Consider the following 16,307-nt stretch of genomic DNA (forward strand, 5'->3'; position numbering starts at 1 on the left):
CTGGCAAGGATGGCGACACCACCACAGAGGAACCCAGAGTCACAAAGTGACAACCGACGCGCAAGCTAGCGGGAGGGCCGGGCGAGGGCGCGTGGGCGCCCGTGCTGGCGGATGCTCGGAGCGAGGCCCAGGAGCCCCTAGCAGCTCCGGCACCCTGGGGAGCACGGCTCCCAGAGGCGGCTCGGCCCCGCCTCCTCCCCGCCTCCTCCCCGCCCCCGGCCCGCCCCGCCCGGGACCGCAGACGGCACCCGGCGGCGGCGCAAGCGGCTGCACCCTGGCTGGCTCCGAGCCGTGGTAGCTTCGACTTCCAGCGCAGACGCGGCTGGACTGGGACGGGAGGCGCGGGAGGCGCCGGAGGATGCGGCCGTGGCCCGGGGGGGCGGCAACGCGAGGCCCGGCGTCCTGCAGGTACGGCCTGAGCGCGCGGGCGGGCGCGGAAACTTGGGCCGAGTTCGCCTTGGCGCGTGGGGCGGGGGCGGGCGCAGCCCCAGGGCGCCCCCACCGGCCGCTCCCGGACAAGCGGGGCCGGGGCCGCGGCTTCCGGAGGGCGGGTCGCGATCTGGGGCTCTGGCGCGAGGAGGAGCCGTGCGGAGCCTCAGCCCCCGGGCGGCTCACGTGGGTCCCGGGCGGGGACGGCGTGGGGGAGGGGCAGGACGGGGCGGCCCCGCGGGCTCCGCGCCGCGCGTGACTCACGCTCTGGCTCTGGCCCAGCCGGCAGGGTCGCTCGAGGCGGCGGCTCTGGACTCCGCGCCTGCTCTGGGGGCCTCAGCCGTCTGCGGGCACAGGGCGCGGGCGCAGTCTGGGGCCATGCGTGCACGTACAGGCTGGAGGTGCACGCGTGGTGGCACTTGTGTGTCAGCTTGCTGGGGTGCACTTGAGCTCAGCGTTAGCGAGAGGGCTTGAAGACACCCAGAAACCCGCGCGGTCTGGCGTGGCGGGCAGAGGGGCAAGGGTGCAAGTTGATCCCACACCCACTTTCCCCCTGGAGCCTTGGGAGCCTGGCCAGGGAAATGAGGCCCAGCCGTCTCCAGGAGCGCCCAGATGCCGGGAGGTAGAAGCTGGGCATGGGTCACCAATCGTCCTTATGGGATACTGCCAATGGAACCGTTGTCTGAGTCTTGATGTCCCGGCCTGCCCTTGCCCTTGGTCCTGGGGACTCAGCTCTGGGCCTGGCTGAGGCTGCAGGTCAGCTAAGACCCATGAGGGTGACAGGTCTTGGTTCTCGAGACACCCTCTTGCCATCTCCTTTGTGGTGGGTAAGGAGCACCTACATTTTGGATGCCCTCTGAATTGGAAGGGGCCCCACTGGCAGGAAATAAGGACACCTCCACTCTCTGAGGCCTCTGCTCCCTGGAGAAGCAAGGCTCTTAAGAGAGTCCCAGGTGGCCTGTTTCTGGTGGCTGAATCCCAGGGGGTCTCCTAAAGCCTCCAGGGCAAAGGGCATAGGTTGGGCCAGGCCTGGGAAAGGAGGACTCCTGGGACTGGGGGTGGGTGTGGAGCAAACCTGAGGAAGAGGGGTGGTGTTTGAGACCAGAGCCTTGCTTAACTAAGTTCCCCAAAGGCGCAGCACGATAAAACCACACCATCCCAGGGTACCTGTCTTCATGTAGCACTGCTCCTGGAGCTGTGGCCTGGGTCCTGCTCCCCCTCCTACCTTCCCCAGGTGCCCCTGAGGGTTGCATGCTGGCCAGATGGACCAGATTTCTTTCTGAGAGGCCTGCCTGGCTCCCTCTCCCAATCCTGCTGAGCTGAGAGTGGGCATCAGCCCCCTGATACCCTGGCATTGGCCCCTCACTGGTCTTAACTCTGATCTCTGGCTGCCACTTGGCCAGTGGCCAGCAGGAACGAGAGAGCTGATCCTTGCTTGCTGGTGACAGAAACCTGTGACACTTGGCCTCTGGCCTTATAGCAAGATTGAGCTGATTCATTCTTTTGAAGCCACAGAGAGTCTTGGGGGATGGGGTAGAGGCTGGAGAATAAATGTGGCTGCAGTGGGCCCCTTCATGGCCATAGAGTACCTGTCCTGTTGAAGAAGCCGCCCCTTGACCTCTTTGGGTCACTGTTGACTTCTCTTGGTGGTGGCCACTATCCACCTGGGGTCTTGCCTGGGGCCTGAGACTTTGTCCAGCACTGAGTTCAGGAAAGTGCTGTGTGGGATTTTGGGCAGTGAGCACTTGGCTCATGGAACCTCCTTCTTGGACTCACTCACACACAGACACACACACACACACACACTCTCCCCACACACCCCCCCCTTCCCCTTCCTCTCTCACTCTTTGGAGTATGAGGCCTAGCCTGGACACAGCCTTTTCTGTGGCTCTGGATCCTTCCTGCTGGCACCACAGCCCCATCTGCTGGATGGCCTGGGCATTGCTGCTGGGGTTGCACCCAGGGGCCACCTCTCCCAGGGGAATTGATTACCCTACAGGGCCAAGCTCAGAGTGAGCATTGGCACTAGGCCCAGAGACCTGGATTTGAGGCCTAGCTTTACCATGGACTTGTAGATGATACTTGGGTTCTGTGGCTTGGATGCGGCAGGTACCGTTTTTGTTTTTTAAAGATAAGGTCATGCTCTTGTAGCCCAGGCTGCCTTAAATTTGTGGTGATCCTCCTGCCTCAGCTTCTTGAGTACTGAAATTATAGGCATGAAATACCACACCTGCCATCAACAAAAGGTTTTACAGTTTAAAAATAGAATCAGAGCCAGGCTTGTCTGTGCACACCTGTGATCCCAGCATTCAGGAGACTGAGTTGAGAGGATCACTGTGAGTTTAAGGCCAGCCTGAGCTACATAGTGTGTAGGAGACCCTGTCTCAAACCCCGTCTCAAAAAATAGAGCCAGAAATGCCCCACATTTACGCTTCTGTGTACAGTGTGACCTGAGCCTGGTCAGCAGCCTCTGCCTCACTGGCTCCTGCTCTTCCCTAGGTCCACAGTGGAGCAGCCAGGGCCCGGGAGGGCTTGACACCTTCCGGTGATGGCAGAGAAGCGGCCCCTGGGCAGCCTGGGGCCCATGATGTATGGCAAGTTACCTCGCCTGGAAGCCGACTCAGGGAACGGACATGGCTTGCCCTCCTCTGCTGGCAGCTACAAGGGGGCCTACTTCTCCTGCCCTATGGGGGCCACCTCCAAGGCAGGGCCAGAGCGGCTGGCCTCGTGGAGCCCATATCCACCCCTGTGCCCTACCAGCATGGCAGGACACCCACTTCGGGGAGACAGCCTGCTGACCAACTGCCTGCTCTACCAGTCACCGGCAGAAGGCTCCGAGAAGATGCAGGACTCAGGCCCTGGGGAGCTCCTGCCTTTCGGCCCCCAGGCTCATGCATACCCTGGCCCACCACTGGCAGCACCCAAACCTATCTACCGCAGCCCCCTGTGCTACGGGCTGCCCACTTGCCTAGGCGAGGGACCAGCAAAGAAGCCTTTGGATGTTGACTGGACCTTGGTGCCTGGGCCCTTGTTGCCTTCAGCTGAGCCTCCCTGCTCTCTGGCCCCTCTTCCTGTCAAGGGTCAGTCCCTAGATGATACCTTCTTGCGCGGGATGCCAGCAGGAGGACCTGCAAAAGATGTTTCACTAAGCTTTTCCCCATGTCAGGCGTTCTTAGACAAATACCGGGCAGTCCACAGTGCAGGTTTCCTGGCCCCCAAGTACACAGCTCCTTACTCTGGGGACCCCAAGCAGGCAGTGTCAGAAGGACCCTCTAGTCCCTGGGCCCAGATGGCTCAGCCCCTGGGGTCACCCTTCCAGGAGACAGTGCCCACCCACTACCCACTGCCGCCCCCTCCGCAGGCGCTGCCCTGCCCTTCCGCCTGTCACCACCCAGAGAAGCAGGGCAACTACAGCTCTGTACTCCCACTGCAGCCCCTGGGAGCCCACAAGGGGACCAAGTACCAGGCTGGTGGGCTGGGCAGTTCCTACCTGAAGCAGCAGGCAGCACAGACCCCCTATATGCCTCCGTCGGGGCTGGATACCTATTCATATCCTTCTGCCCCTCTCCCGGTCCCCTCACCAGGCCTCAAGCTAGAGCCCCCTCTTGCCCCAAGGTGTCCTCTGGACTATGCTCCCCAGAACCTGGGTTTTCCATATGCCCGGGATGACCTCTCTCTCTATGGGGCATCCCCCGGCCTGGGAGGTGCCCCACCTCCCCCAAACAGCGTGCAGCCTGTACCACAGCCTGGAGCCTTCCAGCGGGTGTGCCAGCCTCTGCCAGCTAGGCGCCCATCCTCCGAGCCCCTGAGGCCTGCAGAGAATCCAGCACAAGAAGCCGAGGAGAAAATGTGGCTGCCCAGCTGCAGGAAGGAGCAGCCTCAGCCCCAGCGTGATGAGCACCCTGGGGGGCCCATCATTATCAGGGACAGCCCTGATCCCCGCACCTCACCAGCAGTGCACTCATGCCCCCAGGAGCACCAGTCTCTCCCGCAGAAAGAGGGTGCCCTGCCACCCAACTCCCCGCCCATGCCCGTCATCGACAACGTCTTCAGCCTAGCCCCTTACCGTGACTACTTGGATGCACAGACCCCTGAGGCCACAGCTGAGCCGACCAAGGCCACTGCTGAGCCGGCCAAGGCCACAGCCACCACTGAGAGCCAGGACAAGGGCTGTAGGGGACCACTGCCTACCCCAGAGGGGTCTGTAAGCCTGAGCTGCTCTCTGCACGAGGAGGTGGCCCTGGACTTGAGTGTGAAGAAGTCTCTGGCAGAGGCTTCCCCCGTCAAGTCTCCAGGTCCTGTGTTGCATACCAACCCCACTGCAGCTGTGGATGCGTCAGCCGAGGAGACCACAGTGTCAGGTTTGCCAGCCCTGAAAAGGATGGTCACAGAAGTATCCGGGATACCAGTGACCACAGAGGCTGTGCCAAGGACCAGCTTCCATAGCTCTGTGGCTTTCATGTTCCGGAAATTCAAGATCCTCCGTCCAACACCCTTACCTACATCTGTGGACCCGTCTACCCCTAGCGCAACTTCAGTCCCCCCACAGCCCACCGTGCCCACACCACCACCTGTACCTGTGGGACTGCAGCTTCTCACCCATCCCTTGCCAGTGGCCTGCTTCAGCCTGGCCCTGCCCAGTCCTCCAGCCATTGCTGTGGCCTCCCCTACCCCTGTCTCTGCCCCAACTCCAGCTCCAGTCCCAGTCCCAGCCCCAGCCCTTGCCCTTGCCCCTGCCCCGGCTCCAGCACCTATCCCTGCCTTAACCCCAGCCCCAGCTCCAGCCCCTGCTCCTGCTCCTGCTCCTGTCTCTGCCATAACCCCAGCCTCTGCCTCTGCCCCTGCTCCTGCCCCTGCCCCGGTTTCTACAGCAGACTGTACTGAGCAGCACTTTACAGGGCTCCACACATCCCTGTGTGATGCCATCTCAGGCTCCGTGGCTCACTCCCCGCCTGAGAAGCTGCACGAGTGGCTGGAGATGGCTGGGCCATGGGGCCGGGCTGCATGGCAGGATTGCCAGGTTGTACAGGGGCTGCTGGGCAGGCTGCTGTCCCAGCTGCAGAAGTTCGTGTGCACGCAACAGTGCCCCTTCCCCCATGTGGTGCGGGCCGGTGCCATCTTCGTGCCCATCCACTTGGTGAAGGAGCGGCTCTTCCCACAGCTGCCACCTTCCTCAGTAGACCAGGTGCTGCAGGAGCACCGTGTGGAGCTGCGGCCCACCACGCTGTCAGAGGAACGTGCCCTGCGGGAGCACGCTCTGCGCGGCTGCGCTTCCCGCATGCTGAAGCTGCTGGCCCTGCGCCAGCTGCCCGACCTCTACCCTGACCTGCTGGGCCTGCAGTGGCGTGACTACATCCGCCGCCAGCTGGGTGAGCATGGGCAGCCCCAGTAGCCACCAGAGCTGTGTGACAAGTGTCAGGTGTGTGCCCAGTGTGAGTGGGGCCCGGCGGGTGGCTCATTCCAGAAACTCATGCCAGGGTGGGCTCTGGGAACCCGTTTCCCTCTAGTTGCTCCAGAATGAGTGAGAGTAATAACACCTTCCTGGCCCCTGGTGCAGCCCTATCCTGGATGCCCCTCCCCTCCACCATTGGTGCAGGCTTTTCCTTTGGCATCCCAGAGCTCAGCTGTGGCTCATCTTCTATGTGATGTTCTTTCCCCCATCTTTGTATATCCCAGCCTCCCCTCTCCTGAGCCAGAGCTCCACATAGGCCACTTCTTGCTGGACTCTGGTTTCTGGGGTCACCCAGCACACATGGTTGCCTTTTGAACTCTTTTTTCACCCCTAGTCTTCTGCATCCGGTGAGGGGTAACCATCCCCCAGTACTTGCAGGCACAGAATATCCCACAGAAGTCTGAGCACTGTGTGTGGTTTGCTTTCCTTTCACTAAGTGACATGTGGCACCTGTTAGCTGGATATGTGTTGCATTTGTTTTGTTTTGGTTTTTTTTTTTTTTTTTTTTTTTTTTTTTTTTTTTTTTGGTCTTTTTTGTTTTTATCGGTACCAGGGATCGAACTCACGACTGCCTGCTTGCAAGGCAGGCGCTTATGCCGCTGAGCTAAATCCCTAGCCCCTTGTTTTGTTTTTTTTGAAACAGGGTCCTGCTGGGTAGTGCAGGCCAGCATTGAACTCACTTGTATAGCTCAGCCTGTCCACGAGATCCTTCTGCTTCAGCCTCACAAGGGCTGGGTTTACAAGCATGAGTTACCATGCCCAGCACTTTAGCTGGCTTTCATTATGCCCACATGGTCACATGATGTCTGTGGTGATGTATAGTGTGGATACTCAGCCTCCCTCAGGCTGACCTTGGGCGAGGGTTGCATTAGTATACCCATTCCCAGGGCTTCCCCAGCCCCATGTCCAGCTGTTCTCCCCTTGGTGATAGCCTTACCTTGGGCCCTCTGCCTAGTCAGAGTGGGCAGAGTCTGGCTGACCATCATTCCTGACCTGGACTCTTCCTTCAGGCAGGAGTCTCAGTGAGGTGGTTGCCTGCCACTGTCTTAGTCTTGTATCCTGTTCAATCCCTAGAGAACACTTCCCACTGCCCTTTCTTCTGGGGTCCCTGCTCCCTGTGGCAGGCTCCCTGGAGCGTCCCTGGTCTTGTCCCTCATCTGGCATCCCTTTCAGGGCAGCTCTGGCTGGCTCTTGTTGGGCCCAGGGGCTGGTATGGCAGAAGAATAATAGTTCTCCCATCTGACAGGGCCCATGTGCCTCAGTTTCACTACCTGCCCCGTAGGCTTTGGGTCAGTCAGTGATTCCTAACCTGGGTACCTTTCTACTTATTCTTGGTCCCAAATGGCCTCTCCTGCCTGGGTCCTCGTCTGATGTGTTCTGGTGTTCCTTGGGAGGAGCAGGGCCATGTGGCTCTCTGTCATTTGACTAGGGGCTCTGGAGGCTGAGAAGTAGTGTGTGGGGTCTACAGCCTGACTTAATTTTACAGGTGACCTTGGTACCAAGGCTGGAACTGTGTCCTTGTCAGAGCCTGCTGTGCCCAGAGATGAGCCAGAGGGTCCAGTGCTGGCTCAGAAGTCACCAGTCCCCAAGGTCAGGAGACCTGCAAGGAAGCCACCGGGAAGTCCTGGCCCAGAGAAGACAGAGGCACCTACTGAAGAAGCATCACGGGGTCCCTCTCCTGCTGCTGCTACTAACACCAGCCCTCCGGGCCCTACCCTCAGGGCCCGCTTCCGCACCCTGCTGGAAACCGCCTGGCTCAATGGCCTGGCACTGCCCACGTGGGGCCACAAGGCTTCAGGCCCTGATCAGCCCCCACCCTGCCCACAGCTGCTGGGTAGCCAGAGCCAAACCCTGTAGCACTGGTTGCAAGTGCTGTTGGGACAACCACCTGGCCTATGTACCCACCTGTCCCGTGAGTGTCCTCAGCCCTCACTGGGCTACCAGCTGGGCCGTGAGCCCCAAGCTCCCGAGCCTGAAGGTCTTTCCTGGAAAGGACTTGCTCCTCTCCCCTGGCTGCTGCCTCCCTCACTGGTGACTTGGGCCAAAACCCCACCTCTCTCCAGTCCTCATTTCTTGTTTGTAAAATAGGACATTGCAGCCTACCTCGCAGGGTTGTGGGGTGATACGACACCCATGTGATGGGAGCTCTGTCTGGCCTGGAACAGGCCCTCCTTGACCTCTGCCAGGGCCTGGAGTAGGAGGCAAAGGCGGCAGCACCTCTCTGTGTCAAGTGGCACCTTATACAGATGGCTGATGCTTTTCTATAGTGCTACAGGAGTGACACAGCCCAGCCTGGTGCCACTGTCTCTGGGCCCTGCCACCCCTGCTCTGGGAAGGCCCTAGGCCAACTTCCAGTTAATGCTGACTTCCTGAGCTTCGTCTCCTACCCCAGGCCTTGTCCCAGGAATGTTGTGTTTTCATAGTCTGCCAGGCAGCTGCAGGTAACAATGGACCAGAGCTGAGTGGCATTTGAGTCTCTGGAGGTCTGACTGAAGGCCCTGGTTCTCCTCCAGTTATAATGCTGTCAGCCAGGTCTGCTGTGGCATTGCCCTCAGGGTACTGGCCTGAGCTGCAGGCTGGCAGCAGGGCCCTTGGCCTTAAGGGTGTAAGATGCACTCGGGATTGGTTTATTAAAGCGTTTGAGTGGTTTTGGAGCTGGGACCTGTGTGTTTGAGGGGCTGTGGGTCCTCAAGCCTTTACTGTTCACTGTGTCAATCCAGTGACAGTGGTCACCACCCTCACGCCAGACTTCAGGACTAAAGATGTGTCTGCCAGTCTGGAACTGTTCCCTCCCATAGCCCAGCAGCAGCAGTGGCTGCCAGTGGCATGCTCTCTGGGCTCTTCACACCTGTTTGGGTTCATGGTAATAGGGCTGGGACTTGGAATGGCAGTTGCCTGGAGACTGAGTGGCTCCAGAGTCCTCTTCTGACCACATTGCTTCCTCCTGGATCACCTCTGTTTCATTTATGCCCACTGATGATGGCATAAACTAATGCCGAGAACTAAAAGCAGTTTCTACACCATCTCTGTGCTCCCTAGCTTTTCTGTTCCCCAGAGGACCAAGGTGAGTGCCTTCAACCAGCACTCCCTCTTCCTGCCACCTCTGGGCTGTGACCCTGGACCTCCCAGGTATGCAGGTATCCTGATAACCCTGTCAAGGCACAGGAGCTGCTTGTCCCTCATGCCTGGGAAGATGGCACGAGAGATGTGGACACAAAGAGGTTGGGCCGTTTCTCCCCAGCTGCCTAACCTTAGGTGAGCCAGCACCTTCTTCCAGGCCTCCCTACCCCAGCCCGGCTCCCTGACTTCCCATAGAGTGTGAGAGAGCAGGGAAAGGTGGTGTCATTTCCAACTTTATGCATCAGGGGGCAGGGTAGGGACCTTCCCAGCAAGGTGACAGCATGTCGCTGCCCTGGATGAGTCCATGTTAGGGTGTCCCAGGAAGCTGTGTGACTCTGAGCCTTGGCCTCTTCGGTTCCTGGGTTTATGCCCAGGGCTGCACAAAGCTACTGGCAGGGGAACAGGTTTGGGGAGGAGCCTGTGGGTGGGGCCAAGGGCAGAATCAAGGTTGTGGGCAAGGTCTAGGCTGTGGATGGAACCCCTGCCTCCCGGTCCTAGAGAAGTTGAGGTGGGCTCTGCTGAGCCCACTGGGTCGCTGGGTGGTGATGGGGTGGCTCTGGAGTAGCTTCACTGCGAGACTCCGTTCCTCCAAGGTGGGGTGGGAATGACGTGCGGTTTCCTGCTGGGCATAGTAGTGCAGGCTGGAAGGTCGCACCAGTTTGAGGCCAGCCTGGGCTACATTGTGAGTTCAAGGCCAGTCTGATACATAAACCCAGCCTCCCCTACCCCCAAAAAAGCCCTTTCATGAAGAATGCTGTAGGCCCTGAAGGGCACAGGCAGTAGTGAGCAGAGCCAGCCTCCTTAGAGTGAGCTGTTTTGGACAGCACAGGCAGGGCCACCCAGCTAGGCTACAGTGGCTGTGAGCCCAGAGATGCTTGTCTGGGCAATACTCAGAAAAATACCCTTTGCTCCATCCCAAGAAGCAGGGCTCTGAGAGTGGGAGGTAACAGACCTGAGGACTCCTAAAAGCCTTTAAAAGAAGGACCCCATTGGCCATGATCTTTGGAGGTGACATGCTTGGCAGGGGGCTGAGGAAGAACAGCTGGCCCAGGACTCAGAATAACTTGTCTTTCCTTGACCATCCCAGGTGCAGGGACATAAGGCTTCCATTGAGGCCCTGAGTCAAGTCACAGAAACTTCAGTTCATTAAATGGGAAAACTTCCTATAACCAGCTGGAGCTTAAATAGTGAGATCTCTGTCACTGGGAGCATTCAATTCTGCACTGGGAAGAAGTTACCTAGAAGGTTCTTGGTTTGCCCAGAGCTTACTGTCGCATGGGGTTGCGATGACCTGGACCTTCTTGAACTTTCACAAAATCAGCTGCTGTTTTCCCAGGAGCCTCAGAACCAGAAAGAGCTTGGCTCCAGGGAGCTCATTTCTATTGACAAGTCGTTTCTGGCCCCATCCCACTACCTCTTGTCCCCTGTTCCAGTGTGCAGTGAAATCAGCTTCAGGCCACTGAGGTCTCAGACAGGTGAGGTTAGCAGCCAGGGTCAGTGCCCTTTGTCATGCCCACTCACCTGAACACCAGGATGCAGACACCTTGGAGGCAGGGAAGACCTCGAGATACAGGAACAGGAGCTGAGGACTGGAGGCTTTAGGCTGCTTGCCTGCCCACCTTGGACCACCTTGTCACCTAGGGTCCTGGCACCTGCTGTTCCCTTTCTGCTCCCTTTCCTTCACCCCAGGGCACTTGCTCTTTCTCAAAAAGGTGTCCTCTGTAACACCTCGCACGTTGAGAATCTGCTCGACCTGCCAGCACCTTCCCCCCTTTAAAAACATTTTTGTTGTTTGTTTTTTGAGACAGGGTCTTCCTATGCAATTCAGGCTGGCCCCAAATTGACTATGTAGTGATCTTTCTGCCCTAGCCTCTGCAGTGCTGGGATCACAGGCATGTGTCACCACGTGGCTGTATATTTTTAAGAAGGAGTATTGATTATTTGTTCAGGGAAACTGGACTGGATCTTGCGATTTCCTGCCTTAGCCTCTCAAGTGTGCCTCCAGGCTTGTCCCTCCCTCTCTAGCTTGTCACGTGGCTGCAGTGGTGCACCATAATTCCTTCTGTTCTCTTCCCTGTGCAAACAGAAGCCCACCTGAGAGCAGAAGCACTGTTCTTCCATACCTTAGCGGGCATCCAGTGGTTCTAAGAACGGATTGCAGCCTCAGAAGGAAGGAACCAATGAATGATGGCCAGCGACTCAGCGCTTCCCCCAAGTGGATAAGAGTGGAATAGCACCCAAAGCGCCGCTGCCGCCCAGGCTCCAGCCAAGGCACAGCAGCAGTGCCTGGCGCTGTGGTGCTGGAGTCTGAATTCCTGGTGCAACCTTGGGCCACACAGCAAGATCTTCCTCCGGTTTCCAGGTGAACTCTCCACAGCAGGGACATTTCCTCCCTGTATCTTCCTGGTTTTCTGCTTCCAAGGCTCCCACTGCCCACCCCAGATGGGCCAACAGTTTAGTGACTGGACCTGGAGTACTCAGCAGGAAGGCCGGGAAAGGAGCCCACTCAGCAGCCACGTGCCCCAAGGGCTTCAGAGAGTGGTGGGAAAGTCCTCAATGGTGACCCTGAAGGACACAGCCCTACACAACCTGCCTGGCCAGGGTGGAGGAAAGCAGCAGCCAGGTGGGCCTAGCATCCCCAGGGGTCAGAGTTGGGGAGGCCTTAGGCTAGACATGGCCATCCCCTGATGCAAGCGGGCACTGGAGAGATCCAGATGTGGGCACAGGTGTGGAGGGGCGAGGGGTATGACAGCTGGCCTCTGGGCTGGTCTGGAGGTGACAGGTATCCTCGGGGTTGCAGAGGCAAGAGCATGCATTGTCACAGATGACACAGGCCCCTTGCTGGACCTTTGCTCTAACTGACAGGCAGGAGGCAGCCAGGTGGGTGGCACTGCAGTGATCTGCTGAAACCCAGAGTTCTCCTCCACAGGGCCAGACACAGAGGATGAGGGCTGGGACCAGGAGCTGCTGTGGGCTGCAGCCCTAGTGGATATGGCTGAGACCAGGCTAGGTGTGGCCCTGCCTCAGGGCCCAGCAGTCCCTGAGCAGGTAAGCAGGTGTGGCATGCTGTCCAGCAGGCTGTTTCCTGCCTGGTGCTTCGGGGCAGGAGCTGGAAGTCACTGGGACCCTTCCTGGCCTGGGCATTAGGGGACACTGTGCACACCCAAGGGTCCCGAGTAGGGTGGCATGAATTGGGATGTTTCACGTGTCCTGAATCAATTAAAAATGTTTTCCTCTCATGGTTACTTTGACTTTGGGGAAGAGCCAGAAGTCACATGGTACCAGATCTAGTGAATAAAATGGAGGAGGACACACTGTAATATTTTTATGATCCTGCCTTCCTTTTGGCTGGTACTGGTCAGCAGCATTTGCTGTATTTTTTATCACACTTAAGACAGGAAAGAGGACTTCCAGAAAGTGGCAAGCACTATGGGAAGTGTTCAAAGTGGGGGGTAATTTGTGTGTGATGGCAATGTGTCTTTTACTGGTTGTAAAAATTTAAAAAAAATAGTCAATGTATGTTTTGATCACACTTCGCACGTTCAGACTTTTGTACATAGCATTTCAATAAAGTTCGTATATATTTGTTTTTAATTTTTTTATTTCTTTGTAAGACAGTTTCAACTGATCTCGAACCTCTTGCCTCAGTTTGGCATTATAGGCGTGTGCCACCATGTTCAGCTTCCGTAGTTTTTTAACTATATCTTTTTTTTGGAATTGAATTTGCAGCCTCGCATTTAAACCCATCTGAGAAAAGAAACAACCGACAGCGGTGGTCTCCTCTGGCGCCCCGTCCCTCCACGGCCCCGCCCCACCAGAGAGCTGCAATCACGTGATCGCGGAGCGGTCAACTGATTGCACCGGAAGTTGACACCAGCGAGCTTCCGGCGCCATGGTGAGAACAGTCGCGGCTTAGAACGCGGGGCGGCGGGTTGGGGAGTACAGTGTCAGTGTGATTGGGAAGCCCAGTAGCCCAGCGACCCCCAGGGCGAGGCGTCCCGAGGTGCTTTCCAGCTTTCCGTAGGGTTCCCCGTGCCCGCCGCCGGAAGCCGCATGCTGGCAGCGGTTTTGCATGGGGCTCGGCACACCCCAAGTTAGTACACTGGCGTCAGGTTTAAAACCAGTGTGGTGCTCCACGCCTGTGATCCCAGCACTTGAGACGCTGAGGCAGGAGGATCAAGAGTTTGATGCCAGCCCGGGCAATTTGACACAGCAGCCAAAATGCTCAAAATGAAAAAGGGCCGGAGATGTAGTTCAGTCCTCCTACTTCAAAATAAAACAAAACACTCCGGGAGCGGAGGCTTAACTGGGATTAGGTTAGGGGCTTCCTGAGGGTACATCAATGAGGGAGCCGAGGACAGGACGGCTGGGTGAGGTACAGTCCCTGTACCCGGGCTTGGGGTAAGGGTAGGAAGTAGTGTGCAGACCCTGGGGGAGGGAGTGGAGGCTGGGGAAGGGCAGGCACTCAGCTGTGTCTCGCTGGGCCTGGGCTGGTGTGATGAAGATTTTGAGCACCCCACTGCCCCCCAGAAGGGGCTGCTTTAAAAAATGGGAGCCAGAAGGGCCCATCTGTTGAGGTATTGTTTAAGTAGAGGCCTGAGCTGGGTGAGAGGGACAATGATGATGTGGGCTGGAGGGTCCTGGCCACACCTCAGCCTCCTGCCTGCCTCACTCCTTGCAGAGGTTCCGGTTCTGCGGGGACCTGGACTGTCCTGACTGGGTCTTGGCGGAGATCAGCACGCTGGCCAAGATAGTTGAGTGCACTCGCGTCCATGTGGTTTGGGGGGATGGTGAGGTCACTCAGCTGTTCCCATGCCATGTGACCTGGTCATGTGGCTGCCCTCTCTGACCCTACCCCCGGCACTGAGGGCCAGGCAGCTTGGTCCAGGTGACAAAGGGACTTCCTTTCCAGTCCTCTGTGAAGCTGCGGCTGCTGTGTAGCCAGGTGCTGAAGGAGCTTCTGGGACAGGGGATTGATGTGAGTACAGAGCCTGTCACCCTGCTGTCCCACAGCCTTCCCAGACCACCCCATCCCTCCCTGCAGCCCAGCCTCCCACAATAACCAAGCTGGGAGCACTGGGCTGGTGGCTCATGCACTGTCAGTGCCTCGTTTCTCCGCAGTATGAGAAGATCCTGAAGCTTACAGCGGACGCCAAGTTTGGTGAGAAGCTGGCTGTGTCACACATCCCTGGGGACTGCGCCTTAGCCTGGGTCCTCTCCTCCCTACAGTCTCTCTGTATTCCCTGCCTTAGAGCAGGAGGGGATGAACCCCCAACAGGGTCATCGGGTCCTCCACCAGTTCTTAGGGCAGGAGTCACGGTGCCCGTGACTCAGAGAGGTGGCTGTAGCTGCAATGTCATGCCCTACCCTGGTCTCCAGAATCTGGTGATGTGAAGGCCACAGTGGCAGTGCTGAGCTTTATCCTGTCCAGTGCAGCCAAGCACAGTGTGGATGGCGATTCCCTGTCCAGTGAGCTGCAGCAGCTGGGGCTTCCCAAAGGTGGGCCAGGCAGAGCTGGCGGGACCGAGGGTGGGGGTGCTGGCGGGAGCAGGGCTGTGTGGCCCCAGTTGTGACCTGCCACCTAAGTGCACTGCTGCCCACAGAGCATGCAGCCAGCCTGTGCCGCTGTTATGAGGAGAAGCAAGGCGCCCTGCAGGAGACCCTGCGTGCCTGCAGCCTTCGCCGTGAGTAGGGGCTGGGCTGTGCATATGTGTGGGTGTGCGGGTGTGTGCTATCTGCCCTGGCTGTGGGTTTCTGATTGCAGCCTGGGTTTCTGTTCTCTGACACGTGTTCTGAGAACCTGGTCTGTGCCCAGTCTGAGCAGAGTTCACAGGACCTTGAGGGTTTCGGGGCAGGCCAGGCTAGACTGGGACCGGGATGGGCCTACCAAACTCATCCACCTGAATGTCCCCTGCACCCTGTGCCCTTGCAGTGAACAGGCTGGCGGGCGTGGGCTGGCGGGTAGACTATACCCTGTGCTCCAGCCTGCTGCGCTCTGTGGAGGAGCCCGTGGTACACCTGCAGCTGGAGGTGGCAGGGGCCCCTGGTGCCCGGGCCCAGCCTGTGGCCATGGTCCTGTCGGCTGACAAGTTCCAGGTCCTCCTGGCAGGTAAGGCCGCACTGCACCTGGGGGCGCAAAGCCTTCCTCATCTTGCTGACCGCTTCTCTCTGCCACTTTTCCCCACAGAGCTGAAACAGGCCCAGGCCCTAATGAGCACCTTGGGCTGAGGAGGAGGAGGAACCCAGCTGCCAGTCTGTGTCAAGCCACTGTCCCCCAACTTCAGGAGTGGCCTCATTTCTGCATGGGGGGCTTGGCCGAGGTCTTCTGCATCCACTGCTTTCCCAGTGGAGAGTTCAGCACGGGCTCCTGAGGGCCTTTCTGCATTATTTCCCTCTCCTCGAGGGCAGGAAGAATAAAGAAAGCATAAAGGAGAATATGGGGTTTCTGTTGTTTTTTTGGTACTGTGGATCGAACTCACTACCTTCCACTTGCCATACAGGCCCTTATACCATTGAGCTAAATCCCTGGCCTGGAGTCTCTGGTTCCTGATAAAGAGTTTTTTTTTTTTTTTTTTTTTTGTCTTCTTGAGACAGGGTCTTACTGTGTAGTTCAGGTTGGCCTTGAGTTCACTGTGTAATCCAGGCTGGTCTTGAACTTGCAGCCATCCTCCTGCCTCAGCCTCCCAAATGCTGGGATACAGGCATGCACCACCACACCCAGCTTGATCAAGAGTTTCTGTGAAATCAGCCAGGTGTGGTGGCTCAACGCCTGTAATCCCAGCACTCGAGAGGCTGAGGCAGGAGGATTGTTGGGAGTTCGAGACCAACCTGGGCTACAAAGTGAGTTCAAGGCTAGCCTGAACTGCAGAGCGAGACCCTGTCTCAAAAAGACAAAAAAAAAAAAAAAAAGTTTCTGTGAGAGAGACTAAGTGACTTTCTGAACTCCCTGCCTGTCACTCTCAGCTGTTGAAGGAGGGCAGCGTGCACAGCCCACCTGCAGTAGAAAGCCAGGTAACAATGGTAAATACCGATTTCCTAAATTTTGGTAACCCATTTTTATAAAACAAACTGCTAGATTTAAAAAGTAGGAAACTTCAATACTCTCACTATTGGGTCAACCAGAGAGAAATCAACATCAGAGTTAAACCACACCATTCAACAGATAGACTTAACAAATACCTATAATAACCAAGTCCACGTAGTGGCATATGCCTATGATTCCAGCACTCAGGAGGCTGAGGCAAGAGGATCCTTGCGAGTTTGAGACCAGCCAGGACTATGAAGTGAGTTCAAGGCCAGCCTCAAC

General features: G+C 57.6%; 2 protein-coding genes across 5 annotated transcripts; both read left to right on the top strand.

Moving 5' to 3' along the window:
* The first annotated feature begins 226 nt into the window (after positions 1-226).
* Positions 227-8,904, top strand: CUNH15orf39 (chromosome unknown C15orf39 homolog). 2 transcript variants are annotated; one of them, XM_013145615.3, is made up of 3 exons: positions 227-408; positions 2,929-5,848; positions 7,368-7,526. In XM_013145615.3, exon 2 carries the CDS (start codon positions 2,978-2,980, stop codon positions 5,819-5,821), a length of 2,844 nt encoding a protein of 947 aa, XP_013001069.2. In that variant the 5' UTR covers positions 227-408; positions 2,929-2,977; the 3' UTR covers positions 5,822-5,848; positions 7,368-7,526. The 2 variants fall into 2 exon arrangements, with proteins under 2 accessions (XP_013001069.2, XP_003463660.2); XM_003463612.5 differs by having other exon boundaries at positions 228-408; positions 2,929-5,798; positions 7,368-8,904.
* A 2,251-nt stretch (positions 8,905-11,155) lies between these two features.
* Positions 11,156-15,436, top strand: Commd4 (COMM domain containing 4). 3 transcript variants are annotated; one of them, XM_013145616.3, is made up of 10 exons: positions 11,156-11,624; positions 11,931-12,049; positions 12,731-12,896; positions 13,683-13,754; positions 13,914-13,979; positions 14,123-14,162; positions 14,381-14,500; positions 14,605-14,685; positions 14,934-15,110; positions 15,189-15,436. In XM_013145616.3, the coding sequence occupies exons 3-10, from the start codon at positions 12,894-12,896 to the stop codon at positions 15,227-15,229; spliced, it is 600 nt and encodes a 199-aa protein (XP_013001070.1). In that variant the 5' UTR covers positions 11,156-11,624; positions 11,931-12,049; positions 12,731-12,893; the 3' UTR covers positions 15,230-15,436. The 3 variants fall into 3 exon arrangements, with proteins under 3 accessions (XP_013001070.1, XP_023418062.1, XP_005000877.1); XM_023562294.2 differs by lacking the exons at positions 11,156-11,624; positions 11,931-12,049; positions 12,731-12,896 and adding an exon at positions 13,059-13,094; XM_005000820.4 differs by lacking the exons at positions 11,156-11,624; positions 11,931-12,049; positions 12,731-12,896 and adding an exon at positions 13,183-13,376.
* The last annotated feature ends 871 nt before the right edge of the window (positions 15,437-16,307 follow it).

Source organism: Cavia porcellus, unplaced genomic scaffold, assembly GCF_034190915.1.
Source record: "Cavia porcellus strain 051 isolate PalLab524CR breed Dunkin Hartley unplaced genomic scaffold, mCavPor4.1 scaffold_38, whole genome shotgun sequence".
Lineage (NCBI taxonomy): Eukaryota > Metazoa > Chordata > Mammalia > Rodentia > Caviidae > Cavia > Cavia porcellus.